General features: G+C 37.9%; 1 protein-coding gene across 2 annotated transcripts in view; it reads left to right on the top strand.

The window, feature by feature from the left end:
- The window catches only part of Mgtor (nuclear basket protein megator), a 676,213-nt gene that overhangs the window by 545,899 nt on the left and 109,640 nt on the right, over positions 1-20,674 (top strand). For both annotated transcript variants that reach the window (XM_090385135.1, XM_090385134.1), the window contains exons 45-46: positions 7,620-7,739; positions 19,148-19,250. In XM_090385135.1, the coding sequence (XP_090241261.1) occupies positions 7,620-7,739; positions 19,148-19,250 (223 nt within the window). The remainder of the gene's footprint in view (positions 1-7,619; positions 7,740-19,147; positions 19,251-20,674) is intronic.

Here is a 20,674-nt window from a genome sequence, read left to right as displayed (position 1 = left end):
TTTTTGCTTTTGTAAAGATGACTGCAGTGGTCTCGAAGACCTTCTATACATAATCCTTTCTATCATGTCTGGGCAGACATGATAGAAGGAATTATTTGCTGAAAACCTTGTAGATTAGCTCAAGACTTGGGAATATGTATAGCTCTAGTGGAGAAATTTTTATCAGCATGGCCGACATTTTTAGATCAAAGGAATCTTATTCATTTCAACAAAGGTGCACGTGTCTTTGGCAGTATCATTGAGATTACCCTAATGGTTCAGAGAAATTTAGTTAGGGTAAGAAGGGTAATTTAGATCCACATATATCTGATGATATAGGTCAAAGTAATGCTTGCACTCACCTAAAGAATTCTTGTTTTGTTACTACAACAACTGACGTTGATAAAATGGTCTGAGGGTAGCAGTGTTTCAAATGACAGGGAGGATAAAGCTTGGGATCCACACCTAAATAAATACAAACTAAACCTAACACACTCCTTGAAGGCAACAACCATTATCTTCAAGGGGTGTATCAGGGTAATAGTAATAGAGGCATGTGATGCAATAAAGCAAGCATATGAGCTATTGTAGCATCAGCCAAAAAAAAAAAAATATTCACACAACCATTCCATCTAAATGTTTGTTCAGTTCTTCCTTGAATTTAATTAAGCTATCAACTTCCACGATGACAGATGGAAGTTTGTTTCAGCAATTAACCACCTGGTGGCTAAAGGCAAATTTCCGCACATCTGTTCTACAACTGTCTTTGCTCAATTTGAATTTATGCCCCCTTAGGTTCATAATCTGAGCAAGTGGAAGAACCCCATCAGAATTCAGTGTGCTGAACCCATTCAAGGCCTTGTACACCTCAATCAGATCACCTCGCAGGTGCCTAGTCTCCAGCCCCCACAATTTGCAGAACTTAAGCCTCTCTTGGTAAGAGAATCCCTTCATTCCCCTCACCGGCGCCTCTGTAGCCAGGTGGACAGGAGCAGCAGTGGAGCGGAGGATGCAGAAAGGTCAGGGAATGACCACCGCATATCACCGGAGCAATATGGCGTTAGTTGCTAATGCTCCTAAAAAACCAAAACAAAAAAAAACAAAAAACAAAAAAAAACATTCCCATCACTAATCTTGTTACCCTTCTATATACACACTCAAGAAAATCTACATCCTTCCTAAAATGAGGCGTGGCCTGACCATTGCTTTATACAAACGGATAATCATCTCCTTTTCCCCTGCTAGCAAAATTCCTGTATATCATTGACAAAACCCCATGCTTGCACTCACCTCCAGAATTCTTCTTTGTTACCACAACAACTGATGTTGATAAAATGGTCTGGGGGTAGCAGTGTTTCAAATGACAGGGAGGATAAAGCTTGGAATGCACACCTAAATAAATACAAACTTAACCTAACACACCCCTTGAAGACAGCAACCATTATCTTCAAGGGGTGTGTCAGGGTTGTAAACTATAGAAGATTACTTAGCCTGAACTGTATCTAGAGTAATGTTAATAGAAGACTCCCGTTTTATTAACAACAGGAGTGTTGTTAATAAAATGACCAAATTTGATCTCCTGGTTAGCATTAGCATTAGAAGAGGCTTATGATGCAAGAAAGCCAGCTTATACAGCATCAGCGGGGAAAAAAAAAATTCCCCCTTTCACCATCCATTTGCTACAAATGTTCGTCTAGTTCTGCCTTCAATTTATTTAAGCTGTCAACTTCTACAATGACAGACGGAAGTTTGTTCCGGCAATCAACCAACCACTAGCTAAAGGCAAATTTCCGCACATCTATTCTATAACTGTCTTTCCTCAATTTGAATTTATGACCCCTCAGGCAATTAATGTGGGCAAGAGGAAGAATCCCATCAGCATTGAGCATGTTCAAGCCATTCAAGGCCTTATACACTTCAGTCAGATCACCTCGCAGATGCCTAGTCTCCAGACACTGTAATTTGCAAAACTTAAGCCTTTCTTCATAAGAGCAACCCTTTGTTCCATTCACTGATCATGTTGCCCTTCTCTGTACCCATTCTAGCAGCTCTATATCCTAAAGTGAGGCGTCCAGACCTGTACAGTACTTAAGTTGTTAGCATTAGCATTAGTAGAGGCATTTGATGCAAGAAGCAAGCTTATGCAGCATCAGCCGGAAAAAAAAAAAAAACCCACTTCCAATTCACCCCTCTGTTCGTTCAAAATACCTGTCCAGCTGAGCCTTAAACTTATTTAGGCTATCAACCTCCACCACAAGGGATGGAAGTCTGTTCCACCAACCAACCACCCGCTGGCTAAAGGCAAATTTCCGCACGCCTATCCTACATCTGTCTTTCCTCAATTTGAATTTATGCCCTCTCAGGTGATTTCAGGTGCAAAATATTCATTTAGTTTGTGAGCTACCTGAGCAGGATCATCAACACTTGACCCATCAATATCAAGTGGACCAATCTGATTCATCCCCTTCCTTCTAGAGTTTACATAAGTAAAGAACTCTTTGCTGTTTTTCTTTGCATCCCTTGCCAAGGATTTCTCGTAATCTGCCTTCGCCTGCCTAACCTCCTTTGTAACTTGGTTGCATATCAACTTGTATCTATCATAGGCTTCTGTGTCATGTGTTAATTTGTAAGTATCCCAATGCATTTTTCTTCTCTGCCATATGCCTCATTAGTTCATCTGACATCCATTTTGGCCTAAACCTTGAACAATATTTCTTAGTTGGTATGTAAAGCCTAATAGCTTCCAAGATAAGTTCTTTGAATGCTTCCCATTTTGAATTTGCTGTTGGTAACATCATCAGTTGGTCCCACTGTATAGAATTTAAATACTGTCTCAGTCCATCGTGGTTATTGCTTCCTTTACGGAAGCAATAACCCTTCCCTTTACCCCTAATGGTAGTTACCTCTTTGAGTAAATCCCACTTCAGCACACTGTGATCACTGCCACCTAGTGGTTCATTTATCTGCAGATTCTTAATGCATGAAGAATCACTGCTGATAATCAAATCAAGAGTATTACTCCCTCTAGTTGCCTCCCGAACACGCTGATGTAGAAAACAATCATCCAATAAATCCACAAAAGCCCTGCTAGTGTGTGAGTATCCAGCCTCCAAATTCCAGTCAATATCTGGGAAATTAAAATCTCCCATTATAAGACACTCTGATTTACTGGCCCACTCTATTTCCCCGTACAGTTCCTTATTATATTCATCAGAGTCATTAGGCCTATAGCACACTCCTACTCTCAATTTTGATCTCCCAATGTTTATGTCACACCAAACTGACTCCACACTGCACTGTCCAGCGATGTCGACTGGCTTCACTTCCTTGGTTTTTATGTGTTTCTTAACTAATAGCATAACACCTCCCCCCTTCCTATCCTATCTATCCTTTCTGTAGACGTTGTACTCCCCAAATTGCAGTTCCGCATCCCTTATATCTGTGTGACACCACGTCTCTGATATCCCAACAATATCTGCCTTCGATGTTTTGAGCAATACCTCAAATTCATCAAATTTATTTACTAAACTCCTAGCATTGGTGTCCACGCAAGTATACCTGCACCTGTTTCTATTCTTAGCTACCCTAACACAACCCATGTGTTTACTTGTACCACAATGGCTCCCAGCAGTCTCTGAAATACCATGCATCTTGTTTTTCAGGCTTCTGCTCATTCTAATAGAAGCAGTGCAAGAATCTCTTTCACCTCTGCCAGTGGCTACTGTCAATCTATTGGTCTTTGTCTCCCCCCAAGCTAGCAGTTTTCCGACCCACCTAACACTGCCTCGATAGCATCAGCAAATATTCTTGCACCCTTTCTATTTAAGTGTATCCCATCCCTGTAGAAGCAATCTCTCCTGTTAACAAGTACAGTCCAGGCTGAAAAAAATTCTACCCCTTGAGCCTTGCACAATCTTTCCAGGGCCGAATTGATCGAAAAGGCTCTCATCATATACTCCCTCCTATCGTGTCTGGGCAGAATTGCAGACACTTTCAAATTCAACCCTAATTCTCGGCTTTTGTTCAACAGTGACCTGTACTTGTTAAGTAATTCTGCCGGTCTCCTACTCTTAATATTATTAGTGCCAACGTGTACAACTATATCACCTTTTGTGCCCTTAAAAGATGATATTCGCTCTACAACGTCATCAACCTTTGCCCCTGGCAGACATACCCTGGTCCTGTTCCAGCTATCTTTTTTACAAAGCATGTTCCCCGTTTCCCTGACAATGGAGTCACCAACAACTACTAGTTCCTTCGGGACCAGCGCATACTGCCTTGGGGGTTGTCTCTGTGTCACGCGATGCCCAAGTGCAAGCTCTGGCGTTGATGTGGGCAGCTGAGAGCTTGATGGGCCCCTCAATTTAGTTTCTTCGAGGGCATCCACCCTGTCCTTCAAGCTCTCATATAGGCCCAAAAGTACGCCGAGTTGTTGCCTGATATCGATACACTCCTTGCATCGCGCACACACAAAGACATCCCCCTTGGCAGTATCATGTTCCGTACCCGATTGCTCTGCAAACATCAAGCAAACAGTGCATTTTATAAGGCTGTGAGTCAGAGGACAACTGCCCCCCTCAGTTCTGCTCTGAGCCACAGCACTTCCATTAGCTTGAGCCTTTTGCTTTGCTGCTCTGGTCTGAGTCATGATTCTATTAATTTATTAATTAATTATGTTATGGTTATTTTTTTGTTTGTGTTATGGTAATTAATTGCTGGAACAAACTTCCATCTGTCGTTGTGGAAGTTGATAGGTTAAATAAATTTAAGGAGGAACTGGACAGGCATTTGGAGGGTATGGTGTGATTTTTTTTTTTTTTTTGGCTGATGCTGCATAAGCTCCTACACTTGCTTTCTTGCATCATGTGCCACTACTACTACTACAATTGAATCTAACTTATTTATATAATCAGGTTTATCAAGCATTACAACTGTATCTCCTTTATCTGCTCTTTGAATAATAATATCTTTATTTTTCCTAAGTTCTTGTAAAGCTGCACTGTCATATCTATTCATTTTATGAAGTTGCGTTTCTTTTATGTTATTCACCACTTGGTTAACTTGTTGAATAAATGAATTCTTTTATGGAACATTACAGAGTCCAAATTCAATATCAATTATGCACTGTTTTTTAGGTAGCTTGCAAGGTAGTAAATTATAATTTAATCCTTTGGATAAAAGTTAAATCTGGTCCTATGATAGCTTATATAAAAGGAAAGATTTGTAACCTGTTGATATGTAGATTCGTTGCACATTGGGCGAGGGGGTGTTTGTGAACTAGCTGAAGCATTCTGCGTTAACACATTGTATGTATGTATGTATGTGGTGTGGGGGGGGGTCTTCACCGAACTCGCTGTTCTTTGTTTGTTGTTTGGTTTTTAGGAGCATTAGCAACTAAGACCATATTGCTCTGGGAATGTGCGGTGGTCATTCCCTGACCTTTCCGCATGGTGATGGGCTCGAACCCAGGTCTAATCAAGAAGCGTGTGCTACGCACTGTTGCTCCTTCCCACCTGGCTATGGAGGCACCCACTGAACTGACATGCACTTCGTTAAAGGCTCACAACAATGTGTTTGAACTCGTATGAACCTGTCTTGAAGCCCCCAATAATGTATTCAATTTGTTAATGTGCCTGTTTTTTTATTTGTGAAGGCCTAAGATGTGGAACAAATTGTGCCCACAGTTTGCAGCTGATTTCAAGGAATTTGAAGAAAGTGCAGAGATAGTAACCAACAGCTGAGTAAAAATTGGTGGGCAACTGGATTTGGAAATGGGCGAAGCTGACAATCAGTAATTTATTGGTAACCATAGAAAGGAGTTTGCCAACCAAGCATTGATGAAACTTTTATCAGAATAGTAAGAAGATAAACTCAGTCAACTAGTAGAGTTGTTTGAAAATTAATGGTTTCAATTGCAGAGGTTTGGCTAGCGATATTAAGCAGACCATAGACTCTCATCCAAGACTTCAATAATTGTCATTAGTGACAGGCTGGCATACATGCAGAAACATATTAGCAGAAGCTGCTCAATAATGTGTGTTGACACTTTTGTTGTAGTTTTTGTAGCACGATGGCTTTAAATAAATTTTCACAATCCGATTTTGGTTAGGTTTTATTACTAGTTTGCAAAGACCAATTAATAAAATCCGAAAAAAAGAAGAAAAAATTGTGTCAGTGATATTTTGTCAACCTGGGTAATCTTTTCATAGCCATGCTTCCTAATTTAAACCTCATGGGTTTCATTTGCCAAGCTGAAGAAGTCAGTTGCCTCTGAATTCTTTAGTAGTTGGAAAATAATGAAAAAAAATTATTGATAAATTGAATTAATAAATAGTATTAGCATTAGTAGAGGCATACTATGCAAGAAAGCAAGCTTATGCAGCATCATCCAAAAAAAAAACCCTCTCATTTCACCCCTCCATTCGTTCCAAATGGCCACCTCCATAGCCAGGTGGGCAGGAGCAGCAGTGAGTAGCACATGCTTCTTGATTAGACCGGGGTTCAAGCCCGTGACCACCAAATACGGAGTATGCAGAAAGGTCAGGGAATGACCACCGCATATCCCCGGAGCAATATGGCCTTAGTTGCTAATGCTCCTAAAAACTAAATAACAACAACATCGTTCCAAATGCCTGTCCAGCTCAGCCTTAAATTTATTTAGGCTATTAGGTATAAAAGCTATAAAAGAAGATTGGTTCTACTTGGAATAAAATTAAGTAAGCACGAATGAGATGTGGAAAAAATTGTGCCCACAGTTTGCAGCTGACAACAAAAGATGGTAGCCTGTTCCACCAATCAACTATTTGCTAGCTAAAGGCAAATTTCTATCTTTCATCAATTTAAAACTATGAACCCTCAGGTTCTTAGAGCGAGCAAGAGGAAGAATCCCATCAGCATTCAGCTTGCTCAACCCATTCGAGGGCTTATACACCTCAATCAGATCACCTCGCAGGTGCCTACTCTCCGGGCACTGCAATTTGCAGAACTTAAGCCTTTCTTGGTAAGAGCACCCCTTTGTTTCCCTCACCAATCTTATTGCCCTTCTTTGTGCTCATTCTAGCAACTCTACATCCTTCCCAAAATGAGGCCTCCAGACCAGTACACAGTACTCTAGTTATGGCCTGACCATTGCCTTGTATAATGGGATAATCACTTCCTTGTCACTGCTAGCAAAATTCTTATATATCATTGACAACACTCCATGACCTGCCTTGGCAGCCCATCTGCACTGCTCAGCGAACTTCATATTTGACTGCACAATTACCCTCAGGTCTTTTACACTTTCCACTTCCCTGAGTGCAGTACCACACAGCTGCTACGTTTCTCTTCGGTTATTGCTACCTATATGCCGTACTATCATTTGTCAATGTTAAATAGAAGCAGAGGAGAAAATATTATCGGCTAACTTTGTACTTTTGTAAGTATTGCTTAAAATAATCACTTTGTTTCGTTGCAATGTAAATAGCTTAATTTACTTGACATCAGTTTGCACTTGGATAACCAAATAAACTGGTGTCAAACCAGGTTCTGAGGAGTCTGTCTAGAAAACTCAATACCTGGTTAAACAGATCCATAAAATTGAGGCTTATCTGTAGTTTTAAAAAAAATTCTTTTATAGTTATTTTTTAAAATTGCTGAAGGGTGAAGATTTTGAAGAGAATCAGAAAGACTTTGAAGGAGAAGAGGGAATGGATGAAGAAGAAGGTACTGCTCAGGAAGAATATGAAGATATTGAGAACATGCAAGATGGTAGCTGTTCGGTAAGTTTTTCCCAGTTATGGTATTTAAGGATTAAATAATGCCAATTGATTTTTAGTAACTAGAAACTAAATGTAGAAATAAGCAATACAAGGGGGGGGGGGGAATTGAAGGTTCTTTCAGTGCAGTGTAGCTGTTCTTTCAGTGTATAACAGATTGTCTGTATGTGTACAGATTCTCTTGAAACCCGAAAAAAACTTGCTACCGTCTATCAGCTATATTCAACAAGTATTAGTACCCATTTTTATATCTATAGTTATATAGAAACATCTACACTGATGAGCCAAAACATTATGGCCACTACCTAATATGATAGTGGTCCCCCTCATGCAGGCACAACAGCTCGTATCCAGTGAAGCATGGGCACTACAAGAGATCTAAATATGCCTTGTGATATCTGATAACAACATGTAACCAGCAGATTCTTACTCCTGTAAGATCCGTAGTTGAGACGCTGCAGATTGGATTGATATCTGGGGGAATTTGAAGGCTTGGGCAATACCTGGAAGTCTTCCTCGTGTTCCGCGAACTGTCTCTAACAATCCAGGCAGTGTGGCATGGCGCATTATCCTGCTAAAAGACAGCACTGCCAGAGGGGAAGACTGTTGCCATGAAAGGGTGTACCTGGTCGGCAATGATGTTTCGGTAGGTGGTAGATATCGGAGTGCCCAGCACATGGATGACTGGACCCAAGGTATCCCACCAGAACATCGCCCAAAGCATGATACCGCCACCACCAGCTCATGCCACAGTGCATTTCAATGCTCATGCCCATTGTCGATGCTGTCACCAGTGTTACCACGTACCATCTAGGAGAGCCTTTGCTCACCTCGAGTATTGATGAGCTGTGATTGTCCAACACCTCGCCAGTGGTTCATGGGTTCCCCCTCCTCGGACCACTTTTGGTAGGTTTAATCCATAAAGGTCTTCTAAACAAGCTTCTATCTTATGGTTTGTTAACTGTTTTTTTGTAATTGGTTATCCAGTTTTCTCTCTGACCGCTCATTGAGAATGATGGTAGATGGCTCTCTGTCTTCTAACTTCTCCACTAAAGCTGGTCTCCCCAGGTTCAGTTCTTTCCCCTGCTCTCTTCCACTTGTATATTAATGACCTTCTTCCATTGACTGGAAATCCTATCCATAGTTTGGTGATGATAGCACATTGCATTCCACTTTTCAGTTTGAGAAATCTTGCCCTGCTCAATCAACTTCAACTTCTTGAATATCTGCTACCAATTCCTTAAATGCCGATCTCCAGTGCAGCAATAACAACTTAGTTGATTTCAATCCTTTTGTCTTATATCTCGCAAAAAGGATTCTTCTGCTCTAGGCAAGGTGACATATCTCTTTTGGGGATTACCCTGACTTCTAATCTCTCTCTTGGCACAAGCACATTACAAATATTGTTTCCTCTGCATCTAAAAAACTTGGTTTTCTCTTTTGCTCTCGGCATTACTTTTCTTCCAAACAGCTGTTAACTGTGTACAGATTGCAAATCCTTTTATTATTTTTCAATTATTTATTTATTTTTTAAATTTCCTTATTATTATTTAATTTTATTATTTTTTAATTTTTGGCTGGTGCAGCATTAGCCATAGGCATCCTTGCACCATGTGACCATTGCTAATACTAATACTGCATTACAACTCCAAGAATTGCCAATTAGGGGGAAGTGGAATGCAAAGAAAAGGAGAGGAAAGTAAGAAATAAGAGATAAATTACACAAGAGCAGAAGCTGCTTTAATACTTTTATTAAATATTATAATTCTAATAGGAAATTTGAAAAATATTTTTATCTCTGAGAGAAATAAATTGCATTTATTTGATAGAAACATTTCAAAAATTGATTAAATTTATAGCCAACACATCATTTAATCTGTACTGCTTAAAAATTTATATTATTCATAAGATTATTTTTTGTATAGAATAATTTTCATAAAATTACTTTCTCTTTTCATCTTTTTTATGCTAACTCCATCTGAATTAACATATATTGCTGAATTGTGAATTCAGCAATATCCCTATTTTATAAACTTCTACTTAAAAATATTTACATAATTATATTCTGTAATTCTGAGTACTCCTTTCCCCTATTAGTGTGAATTACTGAGAGTTTATTGTACATAATGATTTTGATTATCTGCACTTAATAAGTTCATTATTTAATTGTAATAAGCTCATTATTTAATTGCACTGTATGTAACCTCACTGATTCTTTTGTTCTTGGAGATTATTTTTCTATTTTTAATAGACTTCTGTGCTATCTTATCAGACTTACATTATTTTAATTTAGTAAGCATTGATTGAGCACTGGTCATCTAATGATCAAAGTACATTATAAATAAATATTCATTTATTGCATAATAATAGCCAGCCCTTCACAGCACATGGCTAGGATCAGATAGTTTAGTACAGAGGAAATAAAACAGTATATAATCAATATCCATATATACATAAAACAATGAATATGAATTAGATTACATTAGCGTTAGCATTAGTAGGGCATATGATGCAAGAAAGCAAGCTTATCAGCCAAACACACACACACACACACACACACACACACACACACACACACACACACACACACACACACACACACACACACACACACACACACCATTTCACCCAACCATTCACTCCAAATGTTTGTCTAGTTCTGCCTTGAATTTATTTAAGTTGCTGTCCTCCACTACAACAAATGGAAATTTGTTCCAAATATCAACCACCTGCTGGCTAATGACAAATTTCCACACATTTATTCTACAATTGACTTTCCTTGATTTGAATTTATGTCCCCTCAGGTGAGTAATCTGAGCAAGAGGAAGAATCCTATTAGCATTGAGCTTGCTCAATCTACTCAATATATAATTATATATTCTTGTTTATACTCCGGCACAACCACCAGGTCAGTAGAGTTTACAATAAATCAATCAACACAAATTGTTAATCGTATTTAGCAGTCACGGGCTCAAACCCTGGTCCACTCAAAGAGCGTGTGCTGCCGCACTCATGCTTCTAATCACTTGGCTATGTCAGGCCTCAAGGTGTATAAGGCCTTGAATGCATTAAGCATTAAGTTGCTAATTACTTGGTTAAATGCAGGTGCTCTTTCTTTTCATCTGATTGTAAATCTTATTCCTGTAGGCTTGTGAGTTCAGAAAACTTTGGCAATGAATGTTGTGAATATTTACAAGATGAAGGCGTTCGTTTGGAAATATTCTGTCCATTTACTTGAGTCTGGAGAGGTTATATTTTAATTGTTGTTGGTTACTTGAAATTGTTGTTGGTCACTGTTTCCACTGCTCTTTTGTATGTTGACTATATTTGGTTAATTTCTTGCAGAAGTTATCAACTTTGCAAGAAGTATGACTCCAGACTTGTCGATCTGTATCTGTGGCTAATTCAGTCTGAACGTTAAGTTAATATATAGTGCTATTGCTTGAATAATGTATGGGAAAAACCAATTTCGCTATTGGCCATCTTCGAATCTAGTACTCTGAGTCAAGGGATTTCTTGGTAGTGCTCCAGACCAGATGGGCAGGAGCAGCAGTGCGTAGCACATGCTTCTTGATTAGACCGGGGTTCGAGCCCGTGCCCACCAAATACAGAGGATTCAGAAAGGTCAGGGAATGACCACCGCATATCCCCAGAGTAATATGGCCTTAGTTGCTAATGCTCTTAAAAAAAACCAAATAACAATAACAATCCAGACCAGATTTCAGAAGCATATGATAGTATAGGAAAGATGTTTCTTGTTTGATCAGCCATTTTGCTTTTTGATTTTTTTGAGCATAGACATTTGGAATTGAGGAATCTGCAATTTTAATCTATGTGTGGCTATATTTGGTGAATTTATTGCTGAATTTATCAATTTTGCAAGAAGTATGACTCCAGGCTCGTTGATTTGTTGCTGTGGCTTTGAGTTTAAATTGATATACAAAGGGTACTAGGAAAGTTTTGCAATACAGCTTTGTTTATTTAATTTTTTCAAAGTAATTTCCTCTACATTCAATACACCTCTCCATCCTCCGAAACCAATCTTTAAACCAGTTCTGCCAAGTTTCACTAGGGAGTAAAGCACACTCGTTGTCCCAATCCCATAGAAGGTCCTCATCACTGGAAAACCGCCTCCCTTTTAGCTTCATTTTCACATGCGGGAACAGTGCAAAGTCGCAGGGAGCAAGGTCTGGACTGTAGGGAGGGTGCTCGAGAAGTTTCAGTCCTGTCGTGGTCAAATATTCGGTGCAGGCTTTGGCGCGCTGAGCTCTAGCATTATCGTGATGGAGGTACCAGGTGTCCATTCTTGACTTTGGCCGCAGGTTCTTCATAGATCCAATGACTTTAGGCAGGCATTGTTCAGTATACCACTTAGCTGTGACTGTCTTCTGCGTGTCCAAAACGACACACGTTCCACAATTCCACTCGATTTGAAAAATACAGCTATCATTTTCTTCTTTACAGATCGTAATTTTCTGACAATACGGGTGTGTCGTCATCATTAAAGACCCAAACTTTGTTTTGAGCCTTGGTCGGCAGATCATAATAGTACAGCCAAGTCTCGTCACCTGTCACGATGTTGTTCACATACCGAGATTGTCCCTTATCAAACTTTTTTAACATCTCCCGGCACCAAGTCACACGTTGTGTCATCTGCTCTTCAGTCAGTTGATGCGGCACCCAGAGAGAACAAAGTTTCTTCACGTGCAAATGATCTTGCAGAATCGAACGAATTGCTGGTGCATTTAGGCCCAAAGTATCCCTATCTGTTGGTAGGTCACTCGCCTGTTTTCGTCAAGCATTTTTCTCACAGCAGTAACGTTTTCCTCCGTAACTGACGTTCGTGGCCTTCCCGGCCTCTCAGAATCCTCCAGAGTGAAATTTCCCCTTTGGAATTCTCTATACCACCTGAATATCGTTGTACGATGTGGACAATCATCATCTAGTGCAAGAGTCATTTCTTCTAAGCACTGGTCTATGGTTAAACCATGCACGAAATTATACCGCAAAACTGTCCTTATCTCATTTCGTGACCACGATGCCATCGCAAGCACTTTAGACTCTCACTACTAATGAATAACTGAGCCCATCGACTTGGCACGGCGGCTACTATGCACGTATGAACATGTCTCAACATGCAGCAACAAGCGGCTTCCTGTGATTCATTGTTGCGTCATATTGCAAAACTTTCCTAGTACCCTTTGTATAGTGATGTTGCCTGGATATTGTATGGGAAAAACCAATTTCGCTATTGGCCATCTTCGAATCTAGTACTCTGAGTCAAGGGATTTCTTGGTAGTGCTCCAGACCAGATGGGCAGGAGCAGCAGTGCGTAGCACATGCTTCTTGATTAGACCGGGGTTCGAGCCCGTGCCCACCAAATACAGAGGATTCAGAAAGGTCAGGGAATGACCACCGCATATCCCCAGAGTAATATTGCCTTAGTTGCTAATGCTCTTAAAAAAAACCAAATAACAATAACAATCCAGACCAGATTTCAGAAGCATATGATAGTATAGGAAAGATGTTTCTTGTTTGATCAGCCATTTTGCTTTTTGATTTTTTTGAGCATAGACATTTGGAATTGAGGAATCTGCAATTTTAATCTATGTGTGGCTATATTTGGTGAATTTATTGCTGAATTTATCAATTTTTGCAAGAAGTATGGCTCCAGGCTCGTTGATTTGTTGCTGTGGCTTTGAGTTTAAATTGATATATAGTGATGTTGCCTGGATATTGTATGGGGAAAACCAAGTTTGCTATTGGCCATCTTAGCAGAGATATTTGGAATTGAGGAATCTGCAATCTTAATTTTTATGTGGCTTGGTTGTGTCTGTAAAGAATAAGTTATGTGATCAGACTTTTTTGCATTGATAATGAAATTTAGTTCTTTCAGATACCTGATGATTTTATAATCTGCAAATTTGCATCATGGCTAAGCCTTTTGAATTCATAATTAGCTTTAAATTATTGGCATATACCAGCAGATTTGGATTTGCTTGCAGAAGCAGTTTTAGAGTCGCTGAAAATCTGTAGAATACACATTGAGTATTGCCTATTGTGGTTGCGACAAGAATATCATTGGTACTAGTGGGGGTAGGAGATTACCTGTGTCAATGAGAATAGGATTTCTTAGTATCTTGACAGCTTTCCTGTGATCTGTGTGTCAAAAGCACCTTTGATGTCTAAATAAAAGACATTGCATTGTGCCTTATCTTGAAACAGTTTGGATGCACACAGTGGTTTCCGCAAAGTTTGGAGTGCCCTCTAGGACCAAAATACATGTTGGCAGGTACATTGACAAAGATTGTATCTTGAAGGTAAGGCAGCATGATTTTGTCAATAATTTTAGTTATTACTGCAATTGGTCAATAGCTTTTATAGTTATTCTTGCTAGCTTGTTTAGGAATCAGAGTAATCAGAGAAAGTTTTTGATTGTCGTGGAAGACATGACTGGGAAATGCACCTGGTATTTATCGGCTGGGCTTGACCAGGAGACATTTCATGTTGCACGTGATATACTTGTTTGTAAGAATTGACTTCTTGAAATGTGTGCTGTGCATATCTTCAGTAAATATGACAGATTCACTTGTTTTTATATTGCACTTTATCCATTCTACAACTTGATCATGCTGAAAGGTAGCTCTTGTTTTTGTAGTAAGTGCTCTTTCATTGTTTCAATCTGAACATTAAATAATTTCTGTTTGACTGAATTTTTTCATTTGAAATAATGCTCTGCTTTTTTATAATTTATGTGTACCAATAAAATGCCATATTTCTTACACTCTGTGGTTATTTTTGCTTACTTTTAAAGTATGGTTTTAGATGGCATTCGAACCAAAGTTTTCAATGAGAAGATAGTCTTACTAGTTTGGATGCAACTCTGTATAGGAAATTTCTGAGAGAATCCCATGGGTAATATTTTAAGAGCTGCAAAAACTTTTCTTTTAGAAGGAATTTTATTAATGATATTCTTTTGGTGATTTCTAAGACTACCCACAGTAAATTGCTGTTTTTGGCTATATACTTCTGTGGTTAGATTTCAATGAAATGTTGCTGCTCGGTTTTTCTTCTAAAAGTGATGTTGATTTTTCTAACTCCTAGTACTAATAAGGAGTACTAGCAGTCCACGTACTATACTGTAGATTTTAGTGTTTTGCACCAACCTTACGTAAAAATAAAAAACACAATAAAAATAAAAAACACAAAGGAAACTGGACTTTTAATAACTGTGTTTATAATAAATTATAATAACCTGTATTTACAATAAATTTAACTTTACGATAAACTATACATATAAAATATTAAAATCTGCTACATTAAGAACAATAAAATGCATTAAAATATACTAAGTTAAAAGCGATAAAAAAACCATAGCTTTCAAAGGCTCCAGCCTTCTTCTTCAGCGGTATTTTCTTATTCTGCAGTACATCTTTAAATATCAGCAGGTTCATGGTACTGATCACGTGTTTCATTCTCACGCGTTCCGTTCTCTTGCGTTGTGGAACCGGAAGTGGCTCGAGCAGGAGTCATACGGAACCGTTCATCCCTTCTGAGGATAGTGGCCTCAAAGAGGGGATGAATCCGCGTACCTCTGTCTCTATTAATGTTGATTGTAGAACAGATCCGCAAACTCTCGAGCCACTTACGGTCCCAGAACTTATGCGCCCGATCGGTGTTGATAGCATCGTCCAGGGAGATCTGGTGCTGCTTCTCCCAAAAATGTTCGGCCACGGCGGATTTGCCATACTCCGCATTTCTTATTGCCTTAGTGTGTTCCCCCAGACGATCTTTGAGACGGCATTTTGTTTCCCCTACTTAACATTCCCCACAATCCGGGCATCTAATTCCGGTTCCACAACGCAAGAGAACGGAACGCGTGAGAATGAAACACGTGATGAGTACCATGAACCTGCTGATATTTAAAGATGTACTGCAGAATAAGAAAATACCGCTGAAGAAGAAGGCTGGAGCCTTTGAAAGCTATGGTTTTTTATCGCTTTTAACTTAGTATATTTTAATGCATTTTATTGTTCTTAATGTAGCAGATTTTAATATTTTATATGTATAGTTTATCGTAAAGTTAAATTTATTGTAAATACAGGTTATTATAATTTATTATAAACACAGTTATTAAAAGTCCAGTTTCCTTTGTGTTTTTTATTTTTACGTAAGGTTGGTGCAAAACTAAAATCTACAGTATGAATATACCCAACCTCAGAGGCCTGTTTGAAGAGTCCACGTACTAGTACTAATCGCAACTTCATTTGTAAATTATATTTGTGCAGTGGGAGATTAAAGTCGCCCATTACAGCTATGTTGATTTTAGGCTTATGAACAGTAATGATCCAGGTTGGAGTATAAATATTATAGATTTGTTGCAGTGAATATTTAAATTGGATCAGATCAGATTTTAAAATAACTGCTCCCCCTCCACCTCTTTGATTAATCCTTGATGTTGTATATGGTGCGTAGTTGAGATTTTGTGGCAGTAGGAAAATGGCTCGTAGATGTTCCTACAGCCACATTTCAACTAAGTTTCTTCTATTAATAATGCAATAAGCATATTTAATATATTTCTTGCATTTCGAATAAAAATGTTAAGATGCACATATGTGTCAAAAAGATGTTTCAAAATGGATGTATTAAGTGGAAAGTTGAATGATGACTATGATGCAAACCAGATGAGGTGTTCTCTAGCTATGCCAAACACAATTTGACCTCAGTAGCCCTTGTGTTGTTAAGCCCAATACCAACAACAACTCTATCTATGCAAACAGCTCAGCAGGTTGAGAATTATTGGTAGCTTTTTGCTTGGTTGATTAGTGACTGTACCTCCAATAGTTCCATAATATTGAATAGACCGTTTGGCCAGGTATCAGGGTTTAGACATTATTATTATTATTATTATTGGCCATATAGTGCAAGGAACCTTGAGGCTTATGCTGCACCAGCCAAACAAAAAAATAAATAAATAAAATAAAATTCCCACGTTACCCTGAGAGAGAGAGAGAGAGAGAGAGAGAGAGAGAGAGAGAAATAGAAGGGAATCACCAAGAAAGCAAGAAGAATGATGATATCCAGCTCAGGACCCTGGGTTTGCCAAGCCCATACTCACCAGACGTGAGCCCCTGGAATAAAATTATTGTGTGTTAAAAATTATAGTATACAAATTACACAAAACCCAGTTATGATGTTTTGTGTAATTTGTTTCGTAGCCATATCATATTGCCACTATTGCTTAACTATATTAAGATCTTTCTTGGCCAAATGCCTAAGAGTATGAAGGAGTTTACTTATGCATGGGTGATGCTCGTACATCATTTCTACTACCAAGGTAGTTTTAATGTATTGTTTTAATTATATCTCATATTGTGAATAACGAGTTGCCATGATATTGCACTACCTCAAATAAGTAACACTTCACCTATGGAGAAGACTAATGTTACTTATTCTCGTCGGATACCACCACCCAGACTGCACTGTTTGAAATATGATATAGGTTAAAGATCTCTGTTATCCTCATACTATCCCTATTAGACTTAGGAAAGCAAAAAAGATGTAGGAAGGTGATAGTAGGAGAGGTAGAGGAAGGAAATGCCGTCGAAGGAAGAAAGGAACAGTTACTCCTGCAACTCACACTACTCAAAAGCTCATAAATTCCTCGAATAGGCAACACTTCCCCAGTAGAGAAGATTGTTGTTACCTATTCTCGGAAACTCAAGTGACCATCAGGCCCCACCAGACAGCACTGTTTCAAAGCTTGTTGGCTTCTCCTCAGTGGGTTGGCAGGTACCCTGGTGTTGCAATAGTGAGAACCCAGTTGTCACTATTGCAACAAAAGTCTAAAAAGGTCTTTCTTGGCTAAATGCCTAAGAGTATGAAGGAGTTTACTTATGTATGAGTGATGCACACACATCATTTCTACTACGGAGGTAGTTTTAATGCATCGTTTTAATTATATCTCATATTGTGAATACCTTCACAACAAGTTGCCATGGTATTGTACTACCTCAAATAAGTAATGCTTCATCTTCAATTTTATTTATTCTCAGCAGATACCACTACCCAGACACCACTGTTTCGAAGCTTATTGGCTTCACATCGGTGGGTGGGCATGTACCCTGTTGTTGCAATAACATTAGTCTTCTCCATAGGTGAAGTGTTGCAATTGTTGTGAAGGTATTCGCAATATGAGATATAATTAAAACGCATTAAAACTACCTTGGTAGTATAAATGATGTGTGTGTGTGCATCACTTATACATAAGAAAACGCCTTTATATGAAGAAATATTAACAGTATCTTCTCATCAGATGATAGTGTGATGCATAGGCGGATTCATGGTAGGGGCTTCAGGGCACATGCCCCCTCTGTCGTTTTTCAGAGAATATACACCAATCGGTTAAATTCCCTTTGGCTACAAAGGAAAAAAAAAAAAAAAAAATTTTTTTCCCATGTTGACATAGGATTTTTATCTATTTTTGCATTTTCAACTGACTACAGTTGGCAACATCGCTGGTGTGATTGCCATTCTAGTTCAAGGCCACACAGTTTGGTCGTGCTTAATGTTTACTTCAAAATAATTCAGAGTTAAGCTGTGTGCCTGTGTCCACCAGTCACATTATGTTTGAGTGTTGTATTTGTTTTATTCTGTGCATTATTTTGACCTTGTCTGTGCACAAACAAGGCACAAAATGGTTCCACCACGGTCACAAATGGTGCCACTCCTGTCATTTTTTTCTGGATCCGCCACTGGTACAATGCCATGATCATTTTTAGCTGTAACAGCTGTTTTTTGCCATCTTTATTTAAAGTAATTCTTTCTATTCAATATGTGCAAAATGAAATAAATATTGCAAATTGCGAAAAGGATTGTGATTAAAATATTTGTGAATTTTGGTGTTCCTTCGGTATATTTTTGACCTTCGATTTGCATCACTGATTATATTGCAATTGGACTGTTGAGCATATGAAGAATGCTGTTGCATTTGCTTATGAAATTGTTTTGTTTCTGCTTTATTCTTGTTTTTATTTCAAAAATGTATTGAAACTGATTGTTTTGGAAAATATGTATCACAAGTGTTCACTGCAAGGATGGCAAAGTCAAATGTAGTAAATACCACTAGTATTTCTCTAGTGCCTTGTATTCATTTTCAATTCATATCACTAGCTATGTTGGAAGTGAAGGAGGACAGACATAGGTATCAGGTAACAATATTGAACCAACAGAGACACATATAAAGTACATTGTATTTTGTGCCCATATTTGTGTGTGTTCACTAAAAGTTTATAAGTTTTGTGCAAAATTTGCCTACAGTTGTTAGCCATTTTTATATATAATTTGCTGGTGTTTAGCCCTTGTACTATTGAGCATTATTTACTCAAACAGAAGCATTTTATTTATACTAGAGAAGAGAAGATGTAGAAGAAGAAATGGCTGATATGGATCCTGGAGAAAGTGGAGAAGATATGACAGATCAGCATGGAGATGATAATGAAGTTGAAATTGTTGGTAATTAACTTTTTTTATTATTGAAATATGTGTCTAAATATACATTTTCAATCCCTTGTGTTCAGAAGTTGAAGGTCAATGGATTAAACAGAATAATTCAGCAAAAGAAGAAAAATCAGTTCACACTAAATTATGTTTATTTCATTTAGTTTTACTGCTTTTTATTTATTTATTATTATTATAATGTTTCAGTTTGAAAGTTGGCTGTGATCCAGGGGACAACATACATGGATGTGAATATGCAGAATAAGCTAGTTATCAGGTATTCATTTTGCAGTAATGAAACAAATAGAGAGAAATTTGGGCAGGTGCGAAAACATTCTGAAAGAAGGAGATACTCTTGTGACAGTTACTAGCTATCAGTGACTGAGAGCAATGCATTTTCCAAAGCAATCTGTACCTGTCTCTCTTCCTCTGGTATACATGCATGCATACAAATCCATATAGAAAAGACAACTTCTAGATAAGAAAAAAATTCTCACTGTGAATATGTAAGTGTGGGTTTGATTTAAGTTTAGTCCTATGCTTTGAAGAATTTCATCTATATCATGACACACAAAAGTAAAAAGTATTTTCAAATCAAAGATTGAATAGTGTGTGACAGTGCAGGTTGGTTTTGAAAAATGCCAGATGTTTAACCTGTGATTTTAAAAAACTTTTCATTTTTCCACTGCATAATTTGAAGACTGTATAGAGCATTATCTGCAAAACATCAGTACTGACTTTAAATATCACTAAAACCAAATTGGAATATTTTTTTTTTTTTTTTTTTTTTAATCTTCAGAAATTGTGCCTTAAATTAAAAACTAGGAATATTCTAGTGAGCTCAAAATTATCTAGTACACTAGCAAGCTGAAAACTTATATTCGAATCATTTGGAATTTTTATTTTAGTATATTGACAATCTTGTGATACTTAAGTATCGTTTATTTACTTAAAAAAAAGTATTCGTTTTGATAACATGATACAAGAAAGCAAACATATAAACAACAGCCCAAAAGAAAAATTACCATTTCATTTGCCCATTCCTTTTAATAATTTATTCAAGAATTATTAATATGTATAATCAACCACTCTTATACCACGTGGAGTTATTAATATATATTTTATTTAAACATAGCCTAAACTAATATATACAATTGGGTAACGTTTCAGGAATCTTGCTGATACCCATCATCAGACTGTGCTGCTGACCGCTCTCAGACCTGAAGATAAAGAATAGCTCCACGTTGGTATAAGAGTAGTTAATTATACATATTAATAATTCTTAATAGATAACAACCACATAATGTCCTTCTCTAACTATATTAAATTTATCCAAGCTTTTTTTAAAGTTATTGAACTTACCTACTTCCACAACACTAGGTGAATGTTTATCCCAACAATCAATTACTATCTGGCTGAATGCAAATTTCTGAACATCT

Source organism: Mastigoproctus giganteus, chromosome 11 (assembly GCF_048544385.1).
Source record: "Mastigoproctus giganteus isolate SK-2022 chromosome 11, ASM4854438v1, whole genome shotgun sequence".
Taxonomy (NCBI): domain Eukaryota; kingdom Metazoa; phylum Arthropoda; class Arachnida; order Uropygi; family Thelyphonidae; genus Mastigoproctus; species Mastigoproctus giganteus.
The sequence above is the reverse complement of the archived record's forward strand: the minus strand, read 5'-3'. Positions and strand labels throughout refer to the sequence as shown.